The sequence below is a fragment of the Megalobrama amblycephala genome, linkage group LG18 (genome assembly GCF_018812025.1).
Source record: "Megalobrama amblycephala isolate DHTTF-2021 linkage group LG18, ASM1881202v1, whole genome shotgun sequence".
NCBI lineage: Eukaryota > Metazoa > Chordata > Actinopteri > Cypriniformes > Xenocyprididae > Megalobrama > Megalobrama amblycephala.
Window position 1 is genome coordinate 29,821,124 of NC_063061.1, and position 24,834 is coordinate 29,845,957.

The 24,834-nt window shown below is 36.8% G+C and overlaps 1 protein-coding gene across 1 annotated transcript in view; it reads right to left on the reverse strand.

The window, feature by feature from the left end:
• Positions 1–4,056: 4,056 nt before the first annotated feature.
• The window catches only part of pnpla7a (patatin-like phospholipase domain containing 7a), a 33,246-nt gene continuing 12,468 nt past the window's right edge, over positions 4,057–24,834 (reverse strand). Inside the window, exons 18-36 of the mRNA XM_048165884.1 lie at positions 23,748–23,879; positions 22,648–22,771; positions 18,619–18,732; positions 18,437–18,503; positions 18,196–18,345; positions 18,040–18,103; positions 13,949–14,117; positions 12,883–13,065; positions 11,150–11,268; positions 10,508–10,664; positions 9,995–10,111; positions 9,838–9,907; positions 9,634–9,750; positions 9,054–9,202; positions 7,465–7,617; positions 7,251–7,367; positions 7,086–7,170; positions 6,771–6,886; positions 4,057–5,457 (exon numbers count right to left, since the gene is read on the reverse strand). Coding sequence (XP_048021841.1) covers positions 5,296–5,457; positions 6,771–6,886; positions 7,086–7,170; positions 7,251–7,367; positions 7,465–7,617; positions 9,054–9,202; positions 9,634–9,750; positions 9,838–9,907; positions 9,995–10,111; positions 10,508–10,664; positions 11,150–11,268; positions 12,883–13,065; positions 13,949–14,117; positions 18,040–18,103; positions 18,196–18,345; positions 18,437–18,503; positions 18,619–18,732; positions 22,648–22,771; positions 23,748–23,879 — 2,365 coding nt within the window. The 3' untranslated portion in view covers positions 4,057–5,295. The remainder of the gene's footprint in view (positions 5,458–6,770; positions 6,887–7,085; positions 7,171–7,250; positions 7,368–7,464; positions 7,618–9,053; positions 9,203–9,633; positions 9,751–9,837; positions 9,908–9,994; positions 10,112–10,507; positions 10,665–11,149; positions 11,269–12,882; positions 13,066–13,948; positions 14,118–18,039; positions 18,104–18,195; positions 18,346–18,436; positions 18,504–18,618; positions 18,733–22,647; positions 22,772–23,747; positions 23,880–24,834) is intronic.

Sequence of the window (24,834 nt, forward strand, 5' to 3'; positions counted from 1 at the left end):
AACTATATTATCATATGTATTGCTATGCAATACTTCAAATATGCACTATACACTCTTAAAAATAAAGGTTCCAAAAGGGAGTTTTTACACACTGATGCCATAAAAGAACCACTTTTGGTTCCCCAAAGAACCTTTCAGTAAACATTTTACTGCACTCTAAAAAATGATGGGTTAAAAAAAACCAAGTTGGGTTGAAAAGGGACAAACCCAGCAATTGGGTGAATTTTTTTTTTTTAACTCAACTATTGTTTAAAAATGACTGTATTGCTTGCTTAAAATTAACCCAAAGTATCCTGGAAATTAACATGTATTAATATGTTTAATAAATGAACATTTATCAACAAGTTTAATGAATAATAATTAAACAATAAACATTTAAGTTGCTTATTAATAAATGTTCACCTTTTGATTATTATTGTTGCTTCTAGTAATTATGTGTCTGATTTTTAATTTCAGACCTATTTTTGGTTCATTTTAAGACAGCCATATAGTCATTTTTAAACAGTTGGGTTAAATAAAACTACCCAGCACGTTGGGCAAACATTTAACCCAACCACTGGGTTTGTCCATTTTCAACCCAGCATTTTTTAGAGTGTGGAGCCATTTTTTTTTTTTTTTTTTTTTTTATTTAGTGTGAAGAACATTCTAAAACAATGTAATGGAACTTTTTTTCCACAGTAAAGATCCTTTTGTGTTATGGAAACGTTCTGTGGATTTTAAAGGTTCTTCATGTAACCACAGAAGAGTGTAGTGTAGGCTACACAAATCAACTACTATATAGTAAAAGTGAAAGTGACAAACTTCTAAGCATAAATACTTAATTATTTTATAAAATTGTACGCTGATTTTTCAATAAATATAACAACAATAGCCTATTTATGTTTTGAAAACTGAAAGTAAGTATTGCGGTAGAACAATAATGTAAACAGCAGAATTTAAAAGATACAGACAGTTGAGATACTGTTTTTGAAACATTAAAAAAGTACTCTAGTGCTGTAATAGCATACTCTAGCTTTTTGACTTTGAATACGAACTTTGCTTTTACTTCAGTATTGGTAGTCCGCTCCCGACGCGATGTCACTCATTACGCACAAATTTAAAGTGTCTAACAGTCTGGACACATCGATAGCGCTCATGCTCGCGCTCTTTTAAACTCATAAACCGGCAAATGATATATCCAGAAATAACGCCGATCGACAGAACAAGTTTATTTTTAGAATACATTACAATCAGTCCAAAAGAGATGATGACAGCTCGCACACCTACATTACGAACTTCTTTGCGTGCCTGTTTAGCCTTTCGCTTTGCATCCCACGAAGGATGTTCGTCTCGGCGCAATCATAATTCAGTTACTTAAAGCAAGTCAGCAGCAGAAAAGTTGCATTTTCGTAACTTTTTTTTCATGTAGGCCTATTTAGAAGGTGGGACCCACTTTGATACGGTGACAGTTGGTTTCATTATAGGTGAGAGTCACTGTGAATTAATTTATATCCAATGGAAAAAGAGCCTAGTATTTTGCTAGGGGGATGTTACGGTAGTGGAGGCCCCTCCTCCATGCCCGAGGCCCTAGGCAACTGCCTGCTCTGCCTATAGGTAGCGCCGGCCCTGGCAAGATGTGAAGGACTCTACGGTCCAGTTAGTATTTTCACCCCATAATGGCGGCCGCTCTACCCGAGCGCCATCTAGTGACTGTTGCCCAAAAAGTGTCAGAGTGTCGCCTCTTGGGTTCTAAGATCTTTGGCCAGGGTGACGGATACAGGGGTGATGATCAGAAGAAACTTGTTTGTCTTTAGATCAGGTAGTGCACTAGTGCAGTAGTCTCAAACAAACTCAGAGGGCCGTTTACACCACAACACTGTTTTCAACTAAAAACTAAACACTTTTTGTGTGTTTTGGCCGTGTATTCACATGAAAACGGCGTTTAGGGGTCTGAAAATGCAAACTTTTGAAAACGGGTTTCAAAGTGCACGTTTTTGAAAATGGTCTCCATGTAAACAAAAACGCGAATCTGTGAAAACGATGAGGTCTTGTACATGCGCTTTACATTATTGTGTTTTATCGCCGTCGAATGGCTTGCCAGCAAAATACAGCGTTTTTAGTCGTTTTCATTTTTGACAGAGCCATGTAGAGATTTTTGACAACGTTGTCTGTACGCGAAAAACGCAAATGAAAAACTTTTCCGTTTTAGTCGTTGTCGTGTAAATGAACCCTCAGTTTCTGGAGGTTCCACCGCCCCGCAGAGTTTAGCTTCAACTAACCTGGGGTGCGTTTCCCAAAGCGAACTATGGTCGCAAGTTCCGTCGTTACCAATAGAGTTCAATGGGACTTGCGACCATGGTTCACCAACGATGCTTTCGGGAAACTCACCCCTGGGGTGCGTTTCCCAAAGCGAACTATGGTCGCAAGTCGTTACCGTGGTCGTTACCAATAGAGTTCAATGGGACTTACGACCATAGTTGGCTAACGATGCTTTCGGGAAACTCACCCCTGCTTGGAAGCTTCTGAAGACCTTGATTAGCTTGTTCAGGTTCAGTTTAATAAGGGTTGGAGCTCACCTCGGTAGGGTGGTGTCTGTGGCCCTCCAGAAACTGAGTTTGAGACCGTTGAGTTGCATTTATAAATAATGAGTATTTGAGGAAAATTCAGACTCGTCTAATTAATTTAAAGCATTTATTATAAAATATGACTGAAAGCAAGATGAAAAATTTAGCATGCACTGAAATGTAAAACTAAAAGAAGCTAAGTTTATTCACCAAGAAATCTGCAATGGGTGTTTGGACTCACTCATTAATCAATTCATTATTTCCATGCTGTTCTGGAAGGCATTATAATATCCCATTTGTCTACAGCACACCTGGTGAGAAGTGGACCACAGGTGACAAAAATACATGTTTCCTGAAAGGATTTAATGAATCATACCATCTTTAAACAACAGACTGCTAACAACAGCGCTGCCATTCCAGAAAGCATTTCTCCATGAAAACAACAAGGTGGAGAACAAGTGATTTTGAGCTAGAAAACAGGTCTAGAAGAAACAAAGAAAAGAAGAGGATGCAAAGTAATAAAACATGGCTTTAAACTCAAATTCTTGTACTGAATTTAGATGTCATCCAATTCAAAAGTTTAGGGTTGGTGAAATTTAATTTTTTTTTAAAGACTCTTATGCTCACAAAGGCTGCATTTGATCAAAAAGAATTTTTAAAAACACTTTTATATTTTACTATTTTTCAAATGTAATTTTCAGCATCATTACTGCAGTCTACTGCAGAAATCATTCGAATATGATGATTTGCTGCTCAAGACACATTTCTGCTTAATATTTGTGTGGAAACTGATACATATTTTTTTTTCAAGATTCTTTGATAAATGTTGAAAAGAACAGCATTTATTTAAACCTTTGTAATCAATAATCTTTTGATCAATATTATAAAGTATTAATAATATTGAATTTACATAATAATATTGATTTTTGAATTGTAGTAATAGCACACCTATAATAAAATTAATGCAACATTAGAAAATGTCCAGAATTTTCATAGGGTCAAATGGTTCCTTTCCCATGAAACTTTTCCTGTGAATGAGTAAAACACATCATATACAGGATTATATATCGCGCCACAAATTCTTACAAACAGGTTCTCCAATATCTATAAACTAGCAAACCACTTGACTAACCCAACACCTCAGTGCATGTGATGCATAAGTCGTCTGTTCATCATATGCAATCATCTCCTAGTTCTCACTTCACAAAGCTCATTTGGATGTGTTTTGTCTTCATTACATGTCTGAGTGCATTAAATCTCACGTGCAGCGGCCTGCTGAGGCTGTTTTGCTCAGAGTTGGCACAGAGCAATGATGGAAGACGGCGGAGCTTTAGTTAGGCAGAAAAACCATGGACTTGCAGCCGAATCTCATAATTCATCGTCAGAATTACCGCCGGGCACACATGGCTCCTGGAGTGCAGCAGACAGGGTAAACGTGAGCCTCCCTGCATTATGCAACATATGCAAATAAACAAATATTTCAAAAGCTTCAGCAGTCCTTGAACACTAGAACTCAAGACAAAAGCAAAATGCAGTTTATTAGAAATCAGCATTTTAAGGCGTTTACAAAATGACACCAGATTCTCCCGAACAATTGCATATTCTCGTTTGGATTTTCAGATGTCCATACTGAGGGTTTTCTAACTTTGGAAACAAACTGACCCTAAACAACAAAAGTGCTTTCTTTGTAGCTTTAGCACAACAGATTTAAGCTAAACTATTGGCACAAAGCATTAGGATTGTTCCAAAAGATTCACCACAAATCTCTAAATTAATGTCAGTCATGGCAACATAATCAAAACACAAACATTACCTCATACATGTATATTAATCAATACTGGCATACTGATTAGACTGTTAATACATTTTGGGACTCATTACCCATTACCATTGTCTTGTATGGCTGCTATTAAGGTTAAAAGGCACTACAGGTATCACACAGGTATTTTTTTTTTACAACAAAAACATAAAATATAAAAAATATTGCATTGATAGGCTTGCTTTTTTGCTTGTGTTTGATCACATGCAGCTAGAGGTATGATTAACTCAGACATTTTCGGTATGATCTACGACGCTGGTTAGTTTAAATCGATCACTCAACTGTTCACAGATCAGGTACCCCTCAGCAAGGAGTCGTTGACCTGCATGAAACAGCCAAGCTGTGGGACAAATCGACTTGTCAAATGGTCTTTGAGAGGTTTAAATGAAAGAAAAAGTCAACATCAGTCATCTGAGCTTATAAATAGTGAACATTACAGTCTATATTTTTCTTTTTTCTCTCTAAATCATCATTTCACTGTTTTCTGCTACCTTCATTGACAGTAGCAAGAATCCATACATGCAATCTAATCTAACTGTTTGTCTGATTGTCTTACTCGTGGAATTTCTTCTGTTATTGACTAACTGTTCATTCAAGATGGACTAAAGGTACGACTTGGCAATCAAAAGAGTTCATAGTCAGCATGAAACTTCACAGAAACTCTGGGATAGTCTCGAGTTACCGCTGAGATGCAAGGACTCGTATCATTTCAACTCCATGCCGTGTTACCCAGTGCAACTGTACAGAAAAAGATGTTTTCTTAGGATTTTTTTGCACAAGAGGAGGGGGGAAAGGCTTGTGTAAATACACAAAATACTCATTTTTTTTGTTCCTCAAGGTCTGGATGTACTTGGTTGGAGTGTGACTGGAATGTGTAGACAGGGCCAAATCCCAAATCATAGGAGTGTCAGTGTTTGTACACTGACATCTGGGTCAGTGGTCAGGATGGAGGGATTTCTGTCCGTGTGCTTTTCTGGTGTGGAGGGTGGGAGGGCTGTTAGGGCTGGAAGTTTGCGGCGTTTTGGAGGACACAGGCCCCAGGTTTTCCACATCAGAACGTACATGCTGTCTGCGAGTCCTCTCGAATTCTTCATCCTGGGCATAAGGATCAATATGACTTTTTTATTGTTGTTGCTTTTTCTCATTTTTAATTCTTTGTGAAAGTAGTCACCACCAAGGCTGCATTTATTTATTTTACAACTGGTGCTTAAGAAACAGTTATTATTAAAGTGTTTCAATACACTGTTTAACATATATATATATATATATATATATATATATATATATATATATATATATATATATATAAACAGCACAATATATATATATATATACACATACACACACACACACATATACATATATATATATATATATATATATATATATATATATATATATATATATATATATATATACACACACACATATATATATATATACACACACACACACATATACACACATTTATATATATATATATACATATATATATATATATATATATATATATATATATATATATATATATATATAAAATTATTGTTATTATTTGATGAACAGAAAGTTGCATGTATTTGAAATAGAAATCTTTTAGACGAAGCAAAAACAAGTAATTCATAAATTGTCATGTGATTGGTGGTGATGGTGACATCACAACCATGCATACATTAAAATACAGCCACCATATTTACATTATAACGTCTTAAAGGTACAGCAGAAGTTTGGTTGTAAGGGTCAGAGAACTTTTTTAAGCTAATTTTTCTGTGGTTCAAGAAACTAACTTACATTAAAACTTACATTAGATCTAAAGTAAATAACATGATGTATTAGTGTAAATGTATAAATTAAATAATGGTGTCTTGTTCTGCTTAAAGGGATAGTTCACCCCAACATGGAAATTCTGTCATTAATTACTCACCCTCATGTCGTTCCAAACTCGCAAGACTTTAGTAACCTCTTCCAGGAAGCTCAAACGTGCTGCGTAACCAATGAGGTTCATCTGTTCATCATAACAAGCGATCAGGCGACTAAACCACTTGATTCATATGGATTAATTTCCCAAACTCTTTACGAAGCGTCAAAGTTTCAGTTGCGAAGGCAGTCAATGGAAGGATATCTGACAGCATTCTGTCATCAAAAAGATTTTCATTTGTGTTTCGAAGATGAAGTGAAGTCTTACAGGTTTGGAATGACATGAGGGTGAGTAATTAATGACAGAAATTTCATTTTGGGGTGAACTAACCCTTTAAGAACCACAGCTGCACAACTTATTGTAAGGGAGAAAAATGATCATGTACACTTAAATTAGAACTGATGGTGCAAGAAAAAGTTGACATGAAGGACAAGAATAAACTGCTACAAAAGTTGAATGACCCTTTAAATCTGTGTGTGTATGCAAGACTCACAGTGTCTGCGGTCAATTCCTCCTCTGTGTGCTCACTGTATTGGTTGTAAAGCTCCATGTCTGACAGAGCGCTCTCTGCCATTTCCTCTTCATAGTCCGTGTGATAGTCAGATTCATCTGAGGGAGAGATGGCGATATTTCCGACCCATTAGCCTAATGAGGTTTGTACACAAATCACACAACACTAAATGACATCCAACTAAAAAGCAGCCAAAGAAAGATCAATATGCTGGGAACTGAAGCCAAAAATCCCTGAGACAGACTGCCAAATGTTCTTTTAAAAGGTAAATTTACAAGAGGTGTAGCATTGATTTACCATCCACATGAGCTGGTTTGACTGGCTCAATCCGTGAGACGATCTCAGCCAGATCAGTGAAGGAAGCATTGGGACAGGTCACCACCTGCAGAACAACAAATTGAAGTGAGGAAATGTTTGAACACAAATTACATCTAAAAATCTTTAAGGTGATCTATGGCTTACACTGTTGCTCTGTGTTTTGTGGAATTCTTCCTGATGTCTGTCCTTCATCATTTTTTCTACCACGCCACTCCTGCACCACACATCAAACACTGTCTTCCCATGCTGGTACCCCACTTCCTATATGTGCACACAGCCACACACACAAACCCAAAAAGTATAAGTGCACGAGAAAGACTGAATATTTAGAAGGTAAAAAAGTAGAAATAAAACTCACGCTGATTTCATCGAACTTGCCGAACTCGAGTGTGCGGTATCTGTCGATGGGAGGTCTGATATACTCACAGTAGTCGCTGTTTTTAACAGATTCAAGCTGTCTCACTGAGCACACATAAGCCAGCCGGGCCTGGATCTCAGTCATGTTCAACACCTGAAATTGTCACACACTCAAAATTCCGAATCCATAACAACTTTACTAAAGAAACTAGATTTTACTTTTTTTTTTTTTTTTTGCTTGGGTGTTCTGGTAGGTTTCCATGACATTGCTGTGTGGTTGCTAATGTGTTTTTTTTTTAGCTTGTTGCAGTTGCTGGGGTATTCTATGTGGTTGCTAGTTAATAGGTTCCCCCAATAATGCAAATCTATGGCATATTTTTGCTCATTTTATCATCTGTCTGGTTAAAAAAAAAAAAAAAAAGTAAATTCAATTGCTTAATGTGATAGTATACTTATTCTCAATTTACACAAGTTGCAGTTTCATTCTTTTGATAGTGCGGGTTTAATAATCGCAACAGTTGACACTTAAAGTGAGGTCACATAAGCGAAATTTCACTTTTCTGCCAAAAAAGGTCCATTTGTCTATTGTCACTAGTGTAGTGATATGATGCACAGCTCAGTTACTTTCAAACCAAGCAGCTTCCTGTTGTCATTCACATGGATTGCTACTGAAATGACTGTTTTTTTGCAGAACAACAGTAAATGTGCCCGGAACTTAAAGGTATAGTTCACCAAAAAATGAAAATTATCCCATGATTCACTCACCCTCAAGCCATCCGAGGTGTATATGTCTTTCTTCTTTCAGACGAACACAGTCAGAGTTATATTATAAAATATCTTGGCTCTTCCAAGCTTTATAATGGTAGTGAATGGGGGGCGAGATTTTATAGCCCAAAAAAGTGCATCCATCCATCATAAAAGTAATACACACAGTTTCAGGGGATTAATAGAGGCCTTCTGAAGTGAAGCGACAAGTTTTTGTAAGAAAAATATCAATTTTTAAAACTTTATATACTATAAAACTAGCTTCCGGCAGTTTCGAGGTACGGGCGAAAGAGTTATCTCTGACCTGACACAAACAAAACACTGGTCACAAATTAGAAGTCTAAAACGAGAAATGTCAGAGGATTTCGATATAAGAGAAGAGAAGCTTGTTGCTATTTGTTTGAACCGTGAGCGGCGTCTAAGCTTACGCTACTCCTACATCCTACATCATACATCACGTCAGAAGTTACACTTTTGCCCATCGCTTCACTTCAGAAAGCCTTTATTAACCCCATGGAGCCGTATGGATTACTTTTGTGATGGATGGATGCACTTTCTGGGCTTCAAAATACAACGCCTAATTCACTAACATTATAAAACCTGGAAGAGCCAGAATATTTTTTTTAATATAACTCTGATTGCGTTTGTCTGAAAGAAGATAATCATATACACCTAGAATGGCTTGAAAGTGAGTAAATCATGGGATAATTTTCATTTTTGGGTGAACTATCCCTTTAACAAGTATGAGTTATATTAATGGTCACGCTTGTCTTAGAAAACACAACCAATTAAGTAAACACTGCACTTGGCTAATGTCTCCCCCACCTTGACTTTCTCAGCCAGTGGGTTGAGCCGTTTCCATAGCAGCCACCAGCCAGAAAGGGCGTCCCCGTAGTTAGTGAGGTTGGTTTCATCTTGGCTTCCCACATCAATGGCAATAACCACCTTGGCACCCATGGAGCGTGCCACATCCGCTGAAATAAGGACAGAAGACAACACCCTCACCAACAATTAACCACTATCGTTAACAAGACCAAAATTGCCAAATCCTTCAGATCTGATAAAATGTAGTAGTCTCAGCCATAGACAGCACACTCACAGTCTGCACACAGTCCATTCACTGAATGTTGGATGCAAATTGCACACAAAAATAGCTAGTTTTATGAAAGTTATATTATTGGGGTTTTGACTATTTCAGAACCCTCCCCCAGACAGGATCTTTCCTGTCTAAGTAGGCGGTTTTTGGACAGAATAAGCCACAAAGTGGTCCAGACTTTATGCCAAACAGTTAAAAGTCTCATCCAATTTGCATCCATGAAAAACTGTGACTGTCATGGCATTTTGGGATTTCACCGTCAAGACCTAAAGAGGTTTTACTGCAGGAAGTTAATGTCCTACTACACACCTGGCAGGTTGTTGATGTAGCCTCCGTCCATGAGCAGGTGACCATCTTTTGGATCACACAGTGGTGGCAGATAACCAGAAAGAGACATGCTGGAACGCACATACCTCCACAGGGAGCCTGAGATGGAGGAACAGGAAGCATCAGACATTTATCCTGGTTAAGGAAAGGCTCATAAACGCAAATGGAGTATGTGACAGTACCTACCGTCAGTGTGCACTCTCATAGTGGAGGCGGTGATGTCCGTGGTGATGTTGAAATATGGGATCCAGAGATCCTGTAAACAAGCCAAACACATTTAAGCTGCTGAATTTGGCAGATTGTGATCCCGTGAAGGATTCCTTGGGCCATAAAAGAAACCTACCTCTATCTGTTTGTCCTTGAAGACACCATTAATGCTAGAGTTAAACGAAGCTCCGGAAAACATAGAAGTGACAGGGTAGGTCAGGTCTAGCACTTTCTTAAACACTGATGTCATTTCCTGCAGACGAGGAAAGGGGAACAAAGTTAGATTTTGGTGTCCAATTTAAATGTCACTTTAATTAGATCCAATGGAAGAAAAATAAAGGAATGGAAGAAAAATAAAGGAACAGACATGAAAATGAAAAGGGAAAAGGGGGGGGATAGGAAAAAAGAACAAAAAAATAGGAATGAAGAGAAGAAAAGAAAAGAAAAGGAAGGAAAAATAATTTTGAGAAAAGAAATTAGAAGAAAAAGGAAAAAATATGAAAAGGTAAAGGAAAGAGAACAGGAAAAAAGAAAGGAAAAGAAAAAATATAGGAAAGGGTTCAGTGTACTTGGTTAATTTTTTTTTGATGAGCCCTGTGGTGCAAGTAGCACAGATTTTTGAGTGTTTAGCATTACAGTGGTCTCTCACCATGGCCCACTCTCTGGCTCTGATCTTCATCCTGCTGTAACTGCGGTCCTCTGCATACAGCGCGCCCATCATGGAACCAATAGACGTGCCGCCCACCAGATCAATAGGGATTCCTGCTTCACTCAGTGCTCGAATGATGCCCACCTGAGAACAACCCCTGAAAAAAGGAAGAGATGAAAAGAGGGATGAGGGGGGCAAATAAACCCAGTAATATGAGGCCAATCAATACATAACCTTTCTCTTTGGTTCTGCTCTATCTGTCCAAAAAAATGATGATGCCCAAATATGGCTGTCCTACCCTAAAGGAGACTAGGCAGATTTAACACTGAACACAGAATCAATCACAGGTTATTACTACACACAGAAATCAAGGGAGAAAATAGCAACCAACCTTTAAACACCTCCTGCCAACCACGTAAAAGACAGAATAGACAAACAGAGGCTGTCAGAAAAAATTAAATTGACAGAAAGAGAGCAACAGAGGCAAGAGGTCAAACAAAGACTGAGAGGGGTGGTAAAGAGCTTTTAAAGGAAAATGCCACAGTAGTGTCAACAAGAGTGGGAGTGTGGAAATGCATTCAAAACAGTGGAGGTGTTTTTCTCCTCTTTTACAGTTTTTTAAAAGTTGTAACAAGCGAGTACCTGGCTCCTCCGCCCCCCAGCACCAGAGCGATGGTGTTGCCTGTCAGCACACGGGCCAGGCGTGAGAAATCAGAGTGGCGATCGGCGGGTTTCTGGAACACACGCTGGTACATCTCTCTCTGAAAACACAAATGACACAGGAAGTTAAATCAAAGCTATACCAGAAATCCGTTATGATCCGCAATGACCATCACATATGAATTCTCTCTCACGTCAGACATGCTCATTAATACAGCTGCCAACCCAACTCGATATGATGGCCACTACTGTAAACCCTTTTATTAAGAACTTAAGTTAGAACCATATAATTTTATTGGTAACACTGTTTTGTTGCCATTCACAAAACATAAAAATTGTCTTTATTCCAATCTAGGCTATGAAGCAGATCAAAAAGTAACCAGTTTCATTTCTTTAAGATTTTTGTAAAAAAAAATTAATTGTAATTAATTCTATGTGGTTTCTTTTCTGTCTGTATCCTGAAAGAGACAAAGATCTGCCATGACATAACACAAATTCAGTGGAGCTCAAGGACATACCAGCAGTAGCCTGGAAAACTTGAGAGGAATATCAACAGAATATCAAATATCAAAATGTATAATTTAAAATGTGGCAATCCATTTTTTCCCTTCACTCAAGGGAATGCTACGGGGTCTGTGGAATAATGTAGAGAAAAATTGTGTATTTATATAAAAAAATAAATATTAGATTAGATTTTATATTATAAAATATATAAAATAGGGCTGTCGTGACATCAGATTTTTCACATCATGGTTATCGTGGCCAAAAGAATTTACAATATCGATATATTGTGATATCTTAAAGCCAATGAATCACACCACTGCATACAACAACTACACTTAAGTTCAGTTCCAGTGCAATGCAAGTGATCGCACCGGCGCCTCCATTATATTGTCTGCTTTATTTGCTTCTCATGTATTAAATCCAGGCAATTGGTTGATGAAACATTGATTAAAATTAAGATACAATTTATACAAAATGAAAATCACTTTAACGAAAGGCTTTCTACAAAACAAAACTTAATGAAGTGGTCAAAATCATGTCTGACCCACTCCATCTCTCCCGATATATTGCGCATCTTATGATGTAGCTATCCCATCTTACTCGTGCTGTTCACTTTACATAATCAACATAGACGAAAAAAAAATAACATTATAATATTAAAGATAAATATGAAACTAAAAACGTTTTCTCTCACATGCTCTGCTGTGTAGAGAATCTCCTCCGTCTTATCAGACAACATGATTTTGCATGGCAGTAGCAGCTTATATTAAAATGTGTATAATTCATTTTAAATATTTCGGTTATCACAATATATTGTCACACCCTTAATTAACACGATATCGATTTTTCATGTTTTGAATATCACGGTTATTGTCAATACCGGGCTAGGGCTACAGAATGCTAGGGGGTCTGTAGAAAAATGTAGAGAAAAAAATGTGTATTTATATTTAAATATATATTTATTCCTTTTGTATTTTTTTATAACTTTTATTTATTTATTTTATATAATCAAACTTATAATTATATAATAAGATTAAATAAATAAAAAATTTAATAAAATATTATATAAAATAAATAAAAAGGGAACTCTTGCATCATATTTTGGGGTCTGTGGCATTACAAAGTTTGAAAACCCCTGAGGTAGACCATCACATGACTTTCAAAATGTCAGTTATTTCAGTGAAACCATGATGTAATATTGAGTGCTGTACCAATTTTGGTAGGCTCCTCTTGGAGAAGACTCTGCGAGGGCAGGACAGGTGAAGGTGCCTGGAGATCCAGCTCCGCATGTTCAGCCATTCAGCTGTTCCTTTGGGAGGAGGGCCATCCTCACGGTGCAACAATACCAGCTGTTTCTGTGCTCTTACCGCACTCCCCTCTAACATGCGTTCCAGCTGAAAGACAATGAGACAGACAAAGAGGGCTGAAAATCATCCCTTCAAAACTAGACAACACTCCGTCCAAATGCATTAAGATAATAAAATAATTTTCTTTAAATGGAACGCACTGAATGCAGAACTAATCCATAAATATAATAGAAATATATCCATTTCTTTCACAAGGTCACTTCATTCAGCAGAATAATTATCGATTGGGACGGGCCGGTGTGCGTTTAAAAAAATCTACGTCGTCCTCTCTCGTTTCTTTTCCTGTGAATACAATTATCTTTTTCAGACTTGTTTAAAACATCTGAGCTTTGAATCCCTGATTCAAAGAGCAGCGCTATAGTGGCCATCCCTTTAAAGCCTGCAGGATATACACGATCAATAGAGATGTTGCTCTACCCCAGACCTCTGATCCAACTTCAAACACAGGCCTGACTGCCCCAAACCCCTGGATATTCTAAAACAGTTCTCCCTGCCCCACTTAAATGATGAATCTCTTGCTCTCCAGGAAAAGAACCAAGTAAGTCCTGCAGTTAAACTGAAGCCCCGTCAACATGGTTGAATACTGCCTGTGATCAGAGTAGCTCAGCAGTGACTTACAGTACAGAAGTATAACACAGCACATTGAGTAGGTGTGTTATGGTTCAAACAACTTAATATTATTTGGGCTCAACCTATAAAAGTACCCGCTATCCAGAGAAAATGATAAATTACAAGCACTGAAACCCATTTCTTGAGTCTGTTCAACTGAAGAGTTTTTATATTAAAGATTCTTCTATTTCCAGTGGAAGTAGAAAGAGTGGTGTAGCTCAGAATCTTGGTACATAAAATTTACAGTAGCACCAGTTCATTTAAGTGTTTTTCACTCTGTGATGATGTAACACCATCATACCTCTCCCACGGCTGGGTCCTGCTCTCCCAGTCCCACGATGATGATGCAATCAGCCTGTCTGATGCAGCGCTGAGTCCATGGGGTGAGTGACACATCTGTCTGATACAGGACTATGCGGTGGATGTCTTCCTGCTGACCCAGCCAACTTGACAACCTGTACTCATGCACACTGGAGTAGAGAAAGACTACTTTCAGTTACTTTTTAATAACTTGATTTGCTCACTGCATTGTAGGTTATTTCTAAAAATGTAGCTAATCAAATTATTACATTTTTATAAACATAAATAAACATGTCAAAGTCAAATTGAAATAAATCAAACTGGAAGTCAATTAAAACATTGAGTATTCAAATGACTATGGTTGTTAATTTATGAAACGTGTGAACCGATGCAGGGGTCCCACACCTTTTGACCAATAAATATCCATGACATATAGAGTACTCAGTACCCGTCCACTTTTTCAGAATTTTTTTCATTCATTTCTGCCATAAGGATTTCAAAAATGTATTTGTTAAAGCGTTATAAGCCATGAACCAAGCCAACCAGCTATGAGTTGAATCATAACATTACAAGGAACAAGGTACAGGTACAAGACAGTGTACTTATCCCATGAAGCACTGCGAACAGCAAAATCAAATTAAAAATTATGGAGAAATATAAAACTACTCATTTAAAAATGTTGATTATATATATAAAACATATCTAAGTTTTTGCAAAATATGCATTTAAATATTTAAAGGTGCCCTAGATTCAAAAATTGAATTTACCTCGGCATAGTTAAATAACAAGAGTTCAGTACATGGAAATGACATACAGTGAGTCTCAAACTCCATTGTTTCCTCCTTCTTATATAAATCCCATTTGTTTAAACAACCTCCGAAGAACAGGCAAATCTCAACATAACAGTCGGGGTGTACGTCCCCAATATTTGCATATGCCAGCCCATGATCGAGGCATTACACAAGGGCAGCCAGTATTAACGTCTGGATCTGTGCACAGCTGAATCAACAGACTAGTTGAGCAAGCAAGGACAACAGCGAAAAATGGCAGATGGAGCAATAATAACTGACATGATCCATATCATCATATTTTTAGTGATATTTGTAAATTGTCTTTCTAAATGTTTTGTTAGCATGTTGCTAATGTACTGTTAAATGTGGTTAAAGTTACCATCGTTTCTTACTGTATTCACGGAGACAAGACTGTCGTTATTTTCATTTTTTAAACACTTGCAGTCTGTATAATTCATAAACACAACTTCATTCTTTATAAATCTCTCCAACAGTGTGTAATGTTAGCTTTAGCCACGGAGCACCATCAAACTCATTCAGAATCAAATGTAAACATCCAAATAAATACCATACTTACGCGATTACACATTGCATGACGAACACTTTGTAAAGATCCATTTTGAGGGTTATATTAGCTGTGTGAACTTTGTTTATGGTGTTTAAGGCAAGCGTGAGCTCTTGGGGCGTGGAGCACGAGATTTAAAGGGGCCGCGTACCCTGAATCGGCGCATTTATAATGATAGGCAGTTTAAAAAAAAAAAAAAAAAAAAAAAAACTATGGGGTATTTTGAGCTGAAACTTCACAGACACATTCAGGGGACACTTAAGACTTATATTACATCTTTTGAAAACATGTTTTTCGGCACCTTTAAGTATTTTGAGAGCATAGGGAGACTCGATTATATCATTTACAGTGCTTCATGGGAGTGGGCGGAGCTAGAGTTATTTTTGGCACATTTTGCTTGTTTCGATTCTCTTATCGGTGGAATTTTCTATACAGAATCATGGGTAATGTAGTTTTTCACCACAAATTCCACTGTTAAAAGTTGATATAATGCGGGCTAATGGCTTTAACAGAAGCAAATACTATTGATTAACAACCTTGTAGCTCATAGTTAGGCTGTCTTTAAATGTTTATAAGCTATCGTTAAAAATCAATATTACTATTAAAGAAAATTTATGGAATTTTTGCTTCCGGACCCTGACTGTTGCACTCTATTGTGACTACTGGATAAAGATTTTTTACAAAAATTTAAGTTGATGCTTTCAAAAGTTACATTTATAGCTGATTAAATAATTTAAATATATGCATAACTAGAAAATAATTATATTAACTATATACATTTATGACATTTTTTTGTACTATAGTGACTTTGTCAGCTTTACAGTGAATTGTAAAATAATTCTCAGTGTTTCCTTGATTTTCCTCAATGAATTTTGATGGCCTATTGTAGTTCTATAAGGTCCATTGAGAAATGGAAGCGCACGCACACATTAACCAGAGCAAGAGAGCAAGAGCATGCCCATCAATGTGCTTTGTTCGGATTACGGAAGTCATGGGCAGCACTACACAGGACTTGCTCAAGAAAGATTTATCACTTTGTTTTTAGACCACGAAATCAATGTCACCAAAGAAGTGTGTTTTTGGTTGTGAGGGAAAGATAACCTTGCTTCCCAAAGAACCCAGCTTTAAGTGGAACTGAGAGATTTGTGCTCAGGCATTACATTGATGCGCTCTCGACATTTGTCATTAAAATAACCATAGAAAGCACCTTAAATTAACTATCAAAATAAGGATATAATAAGGTCTGAAAGTTGCAATCACTTTTTTATTGGTTTAAATGAATGGAGAATATCTCATGTTTTCCGTGGCTGCTCGAGCCCTCAGGATCGGCGCTTATGGTTTTATACTGTAAACAAGGCCCAGTTCGACGCTTTATTTACAGATCGGTTGAAACTGGAAGATGGAGCGGGAAAAGGTCCAGGTCATGAGTCGGAACCACAGGTGGTAAGTAAAACTGCATCAAATGTCTGTTTTGTTGGCAGTCAGCGCATAAGTGTATATATTATCCAGGGATAATGAAATGGTGTATTGTGTGTTTAAATACATTTGTTTAGCTGACCATTGATAGCTTCGCTACGCAAAAGCTGCGCATGCTTTCACTCTTTAGCTCCGCTCACATGGCACGCCTCCAGGATTTTGGCTGTTTTCGGAAAGACTCGGTACAGCATAACTTTCTTTTATAAATCTGATAAAACTAAAGACTTTTCGGAGATGTGAAGGATGCAATACTATAGGTACTCAAGGTTAACATGAGATTGGGCCAAACTGTGTGTGTTATGTACCCTTTTAGTTACTACCTATTGACAAATAGACAAGGTCATGTCATACACTACTGTTCAAAAGTTTGGGGCCACTATGAATTTTATTTTATTTTTTCCTTTTTGAAAGAAATTAATACTTTTATTCAGTGAGGATGCATTATATTGACCAAAACTGTCAGTAAAGACATTTATGTTTCAAAAGATTTCTGTTTCAAATAAATAATGTTATTGTATGGCCGCTGAAAATCCAGAATAAATTACATTTTAAAATATATTAAAACAGAAGACAGTTATTTCAAATTGTAATAATATTTCACAATATCACAATATGCATGTCATGCACTCAAAAAAATGTAACCCCATGTAAAATTTAACAAAGACATTCCTACAAAGTTTGAGTTTATAATGAGGAATAGATTTTATATTGTCACTACATTACATTACTAAGGTCCTGTTCTATCTAGTTTGATGAATGCGTGTCGGACTCTGATACTTGTCTCTGTGGATCTATTGATGTTAAACTGCCCAATAAACATGTGATGGATGAGAGCTTGTCAATAATCTTGACAGAAACCAGGCCAGTATTGGCACTTAAAAGTTTTCGAAATTAAATCTAAACAGAAAACACTGAACTCGGTCCACAACTGAGACAAGCATCAGCAACAACAAGGAGAAAGGAAGATCTCATGCTGGGTTAGAGGGACAGGACTCATGGAGTTTATTTATGGGGTTAATTGTGTAGTTCATTTACATATCACAAAACAGCTTTCATCTCTCTCATCAAACGACTACTTTAATGTGTAAAATTTAATTTGTTGTTTTTCAGGCAGCTGAAACACTTGTGCTGAAAATCTGCATGTATTAACAATGAATTTGCATATTCTGATAGATGGAGTGGGCACACTATATTTTATAAACTAATATTTGATGCCATAAACATTGCAATCTATTATCTAATGACACTTTGATGCCATACCTGTCTAACGCAGCAGAGCCGAGGCGCTGTTTGATGATGTCACTAGTCAAGAGAAGAGTGGGACCTGGAAGACATACATTAGACTCAAGCTTCCTCTCCAATTGTAAACCTTCTCATCTTTTTCATATTAAATCTATATAATATAGCAGTCCTCACCGATAGCTAAGAGTGCATGCTGAAGTTCCAGGGTGAATGCGGTCAGAGGAACCTCCTCTGATACCGGGAGCACAGTGACTGTGGAAAGGTTTGAGGCAGGGTTTCCTGCATCCCATTTACTGCCGGGTGTGTGTAGAGCTAGACTGCGAGCTGGACAAAGCAGTTATCATACATTAATGGGAGTCTAGAAACGTTTGCCTTTAATGCAGGAGACGGAACACTGATAGTTTTACACACAAACCTGTCAAAGGTCCATTAACTTGCTGGAGGATCTTCTGTCCGAGCAGGTGAATAAGCCTTGTGACTACCTAATGAGATCAAACAGAGAGAACAAAACTGATATTATACAGACACAGAGGGGCAATAGAAACTCTCACCACGGCAGTTTCTGGCTATAATGCAAATGCGGGGTGGCTGACATGCCTGTGGGAATTTTCTCTTGATGGAACTAAGAGCACCCTCGGGTAGTTTAGCCAGTTCTGAGTCCCGAACAGCATGAACAGTAGTTGCTCTGTTCTGATGGGTCAGAGCTTCCACCTGCATACACACACACACGCACAAAATAATGCATTCATTGACTTTGAAGCTATCTTTGGTACTATTTACATCAGAAAGACATCATTAATTGCATGAAAAGGGTCATTTTAATATTCTTTTAAGATAAATTTTGCTGTTAACCTCAAAAATAGAAAGACTGCATCAAAAGAGATAATTGGTCCAAATAACTCCAGTGTTTTTGTTAACTAATACTATGACTATATGATATATTAAATATATAAATATATATTAAAATTTGTTTTCGGTAAGTGAAATAAACCTCAAAGAAAAAGAAATATGAATTTAAACTTAAAAAAATTGTGAATTAATTAAAGCTATATAGAAACACATAACAAAATTACCAACACCACAATGAAAACTGAAAATATAAAAATAAAAGTGAATTCAAAATATTAATAAACATGATATAGTATATACATAATACTAAAATAACACTATATGCTTTATATAGTCCTGCATTAGTGGGTGAACCGCTAATATTTGATGTAACGGTGGAATAATATTTACATAGTCATTTGCGGTGCGGGTCGGGAATCAATAGGCACAGGCGGACTTGCGGGTCTAATAGTCAATACTATTCAAATCAATTCGGTTCCCACTGATAGGCAGCAGCTGCTTTCAATCAGTCCTGTGCTTATTTGTGTCCACACTCTGTAGTCTAAAGCAGTGGTTCTCAAACCTGTCCTGGAGACCCCTCACCACTGCACATTTTGCATGTTCCCCTCATCTAACACACCTGATTCAACTCATCAACTAATTAGTAGAAACTGCAAGAGTTGAATTGGGTGTGTCTGATGAGGGAGACATACAAAATGTGCAGCGGTAAGGGGTCCCCAGGACAGGTTTGAGAACCACTGGTCTAAAGAACATCAAATGTTTCTAAATTACAATGTCATCTGCAGTGTTGAGCACAGCGTTTGCACACTGCAACTGAAGTGATTGACAGCTTCAGTCATTAAGAGAGCACTCTTCGTATATAATCTATTCACAATTTGAATAAAAGTTTTATTTTTAATGCTGATAAGAGGACCAATGGCCACGTATACACTGTAGAGTTTCAGGAGAGACAACCACATTTAAATGCACAGTGAATCCGCTAAAATATCCCCAATATTATATGAAAGTAAAGGATCATATTTGGCTCTATGTTCTTTTAAAGGTGCCATCGAACGTTTTTTACAAGATGTAATATAAGTCTAAGGCATCCCCTGAATGTGTCTGTGAAGTTTCAGCTCAAAATACCCCATAGATTTTTTTTTTATTAATTTTTTTAACTGCCTTTTTTGGGGCATCAATAAATATGAGCTGATTTATGCTGTGCGGCCCCTTTAAATCTCGTGCTCTCCGCCCACGGAGCTCGCGCTTGCCTTAAACAGCATAAACAAAGTTCACACAGCTAATATAACCCTCAAATGGATCTTTACAAAGTGTTCGTCATGCATGCGGCATGTATGCGTCGGATTATGTGAGTATTGTATACTGTTATATTGTTTACATTGATTCTGAATGAATTTGAGGCTGTGCTCTGTGGCTAACGGCTAATGCTACACTGTTGGAGAGATTTATAAAGAAGTTGTGTTTATGCATTATACAGACTGCAAGTGTTTAAAAATGAAAATAACGACAGTCTTGTCTCCGTGAATACAGTAAGAAACGATGGTAACTTTAACCACATTTAACAGTACATTAGCAACATGCTAACGAAACATTTAGAAAGACAATTTACAAATATCACTAAAAATATCATGTTATCATGGATCATGTCAGTTATTATCGCTCCATCTGCCATTTTTCGCTATTGTCCTTGCTTGCTTACCTAGTCTGTTGATTCAGCTGTGCACATCCAGACATTAATACTGGCTGCCCTTGTCTAATGCCTTTCATAATGTTGGGAACATGGGCTGGCATATTCAAATATTGGGGGCGTACACCCCGACTGTTACGTAACAGTCGGTGTTATGTTGAGATTCGCCTGTTCTTCGGAGGTCTTTTAAACAAATGAGATTTATATAAGAAGGAGGAAACAATGGAGTTTGAGACTCACTGTATGTCATTTCCATGTACTGAACTCTTGTTATTTAACTATGCCAAGATAAATTCAATTTTTCATTCAAGGGCACCTTTAATTTATGGAGACCTCTAAGCGTCTGTATAGCCTAAGGTGTGATTTGAACAAATGTGCATAATTATGGGCAGATTGATGCACGTTCTCATCTTTTTCTTTCTTTTAATAATTACCATGTTGGGCTATTTTTCTTAATTGCATCAAATCAGAATGTATAATGTTGGTTTGATTGCTTGTGTTACATGAGAAATATATATATATATATATATATATATATATATATTTTTTTTTTTTTGTCTACCTGATGTAGTAGATTTAATGCTTGTGCTGTTCGGGTCGCAGTCTTTATGTCAAACTGGTCAGGTATGGAATTAAATTAGTGCTGCTGTCGGATAACGGATTGGGTGTTCTGTTAAGTACTGCGGGTGTGGGTTTACCAAACAGGACCCATGCAGGACTCTGCTTTATATTCCAAGTCTTTAAAGCATATAACTGCTTTAAGCAAGGAACAGAGTGAAATTTATTATTCACTAAAAAAAGTAAATCAAACATGTTTCATGATTAGTGCAAAGGTCAGCAGCAACAAAACTAGTATCTAGCTAACAAATATCTAGAAATATAAATGCAGTCAATCTGTGATGAAGATTAAGACTAAATTTGGATCCTTGGAGCAAATCAGGCCTCACATCACTCACATCCACGGACAATGAAACACCGTTCTCTAGGCAACGTAACCATGGCATCAACATGGACAGGTATTCTTAGCAGCATAAGCGTCACTACTGAGACGTCAGCGTCAGCCAGTCACAATAAAACATTATAAATAACGAGACGGTGGGATCTCCTGGGAGATACCGAGTTGGTTTTCTCTGATGTTCACCTGATTAGGCCTGATTAGGTGGCACATACTCACTGAATACATCAACACCAGTAAATAAATGTCACCAAAACTATTTTGGGAGATACTGCAAGTATAATAGACCGACTTTCAATATAGTACATATACAGCATTATATAACATGGAACAATATCTGATGATTCATCGTTGAGTCATCTTAGCACAAAATCAAGTTATAAAAGGTTATGAATCCTGGGAAACTATGGGCAAGGTACAATTACTGGTTGCTAGCACAGTTTTCAACCATTACACCACACCACCCTATGATATCTATAAAACTGATCTAGTGTTGTCAAAAGTACCAACTTTGGTACCAAGTCCGTTCTGAAATTTTAAAACTGTGATGATACCAGCATTTCCCCCTTAGCACTTTGAGCGCTGTTGAGCGGATTCTTCAACAATTCTGATTGGATATGTCTGTGATTGGCTACAATGATCAGCGCTTGTTTGATGTTTGACACTCTTCACCAATCATTACACAGACACACCAGTCCGCTGATAGACGCCTTCTTTCAAATGCTTCCGCTTTTTTAAAAATGCTTTCAAATACTCCTGTACATTGATCATTGTAGCCAATCACAGACATATCTGTTGAGCGTGTGAACACAATGGCCAATCAGAAGTGTTTGTGAATCCACTCAACAGTGCTCAAAATGCTTGGGGAAATGCTGGTATCATCACATTTTTAAAATTTCAGTACCGACTTGGTTTTATTTTTACTTTGCTTTACTTTTACAACACTTTTGACAACACTAAACTGATCTCGGTCTGGGTCTAGTCTGATTGGTGACTATACAGTTCTCTAGTACCATATTGCTTAAATATAAATGCTTTTATGGTAATAAAGGAGTTCAATAGGAGAGAGATAGGAAAAAAGTTTGCTATGATACAAAGACGTTACAGTATATGTTGTGCAAGTGGAAAAGCTCACCACTCCGATGAGATCTCCTCGGCCATACTCTCCAGTCAGCTCCTTTTTCCCATCCTCCTTCATGATGACGGAACGCAGGCGGCCACTGAGCACTATAAAAGTACTGTCAGACTTATCGCCCTGCCTGAGAGAGAAAGAGAGAGAGAAAGGATGAGGTCGTTTATCATAGAAGATTTATGAAATGCTGAGAAAGCTTATCTGTCTCAGCCAGAGGGGCTGAAGAGAAGAAGAAATCGTCAAGTTTATTAGATTGTATTCTGTCCAAAGCTCTTACTGAGAAGGCATAGGAAAAGAGGAGAGAAAAAAAGATCAAAACAACAGAGTGTTTTGCCCCTCCTGAGAGGAGCCCCCAGATAAACTGATAAGGAATACATTTAATTTTAATACATGGGCTACATAGCCATAACTATGTGGACATACACACATCACACTTACAGATGCTTATCGAAAGTACACTACTCTTTAAAAAACGTTTGAGATCGGTAAAAAGTTGATGTTTTTAAAAGAAGTCTCTTATGCCCAAGGATCAAAAATACAGTAAAATTAGTAATGATTTGAAATATTATAACAGCTTAAAATAGTTATTTTCTATTTTAGTATATTCTAAAATGTAAAAATGCTGCTTAAAATTTTTGTGGAAACCATGATGCATTTTGTTCAGGATTCTTTAATGAATATAAAGTTAAAAAGAATTATAAATATTTTGTTGCATTATAAATGTCTTTATTGTCACTTTTGAACAATTTAATGCATCCTTGCTGAATAAAAGTATTAAACTTTTGACTTTTGAAGGGGCAGTGTATTATTTTTCAAAACCAAGGGCAGTAAAGAGTCACGTAATTGTTTGTCTTTACCCATAATAACACAAAGTTTGTTTACCCACACTAAAAATGTTTGTCTAAGGATATTGTATGATTTTGTGCAACTGGATATAGCTGATGAAACAGTAAAACAGTAATACCTGTTAATTAGAAGTTTACTTTTGGCCATGTAGTGCACTAATGGTACTTATTTACACTAATAAAGAGGTAGAGACAAAATAAGTAGGGTGAAAGGAGAAGAAAAAATGAAAACAGTAAATATGAGGAAATGAAGTGGACCTGTAGACAGCTCTGCCCGCCTCCACAGCCATCCAGTCAAGGGCAAAGTCAATCTGTCTGACGAAAGATGACATCCTTCTTACAACTGTATGAGCCACATTCAGCACCACCGTGGGCTCAGCTCGCATGATCCTGACAACACACAAATATGGGAGCGAATCAACGTGTCAGTTGAAAAACCATTAAAACCAGCAACCAGAGTGAGTTAATGTTCATTATTTGCAAGCCAATGTCAACAAGAAGTTACATATAACTACATATAAGACATACTAGGAATTTATTTGCCAATTACAAAGATTTACACATTTATTTATTTTCTTATTTGACACCATATCAGCAATGGCTATATTTATGGCAAAATCAACAGTATTTCAATGTAAAAAAAAAAAAAAAAAAAAAAAAAAAAAAAAAAAAAAAACCACACATTATGATGACAATATCATTTCAATAGATTGTTTCACATACATTTAGAGGTAAAATTTATTACTTGTGGCCAGAAAGAAATTATGATTAAATTTCTGCTAATTTCTTCTGTGTTTTCTGTTTTTCAATAACGACCTATTATGACTGTATCAATTGATGGATCATTTTAAATATCGGTCAGACAGGCTGTTTTTGGCCACAATAACCAGAAAAGTAGACCAGACTTTATGCTGATAGTTGAATGCCTGGCAACAGTAACATTCAAAAGTTTTCAGGTCAGTAAGATTTTTAAAATGTTTTTGAATTAAGTGTCTTATGCTCACCAAGGCTGCATTTATTTGATCAAAAATAAAGTAAAAACAGTTATATTGTGAAATTTTACTACAATTTAAATGTTTTTTTTCTAAATTAATATACTTTAAAATGTAAATTATTTCTGTCATGGCAAAGCTGAATTTTCAGCACCATTACTCCAGTCTACAGAGTCACATGATCCAGAAATCATTCTAATATTCTGATTTTGTGCTCAAGAAACATTTCTTATTATTAGAAAATTGTAGTGCTGTTTAATATTTTTTGGGTTCTAAAATTTTTTGAAAGGTCTTTACTATCACTATCACTGATCAATTTAATGCATCCTTGGTGAATAAAAGCAAAAAAGTAT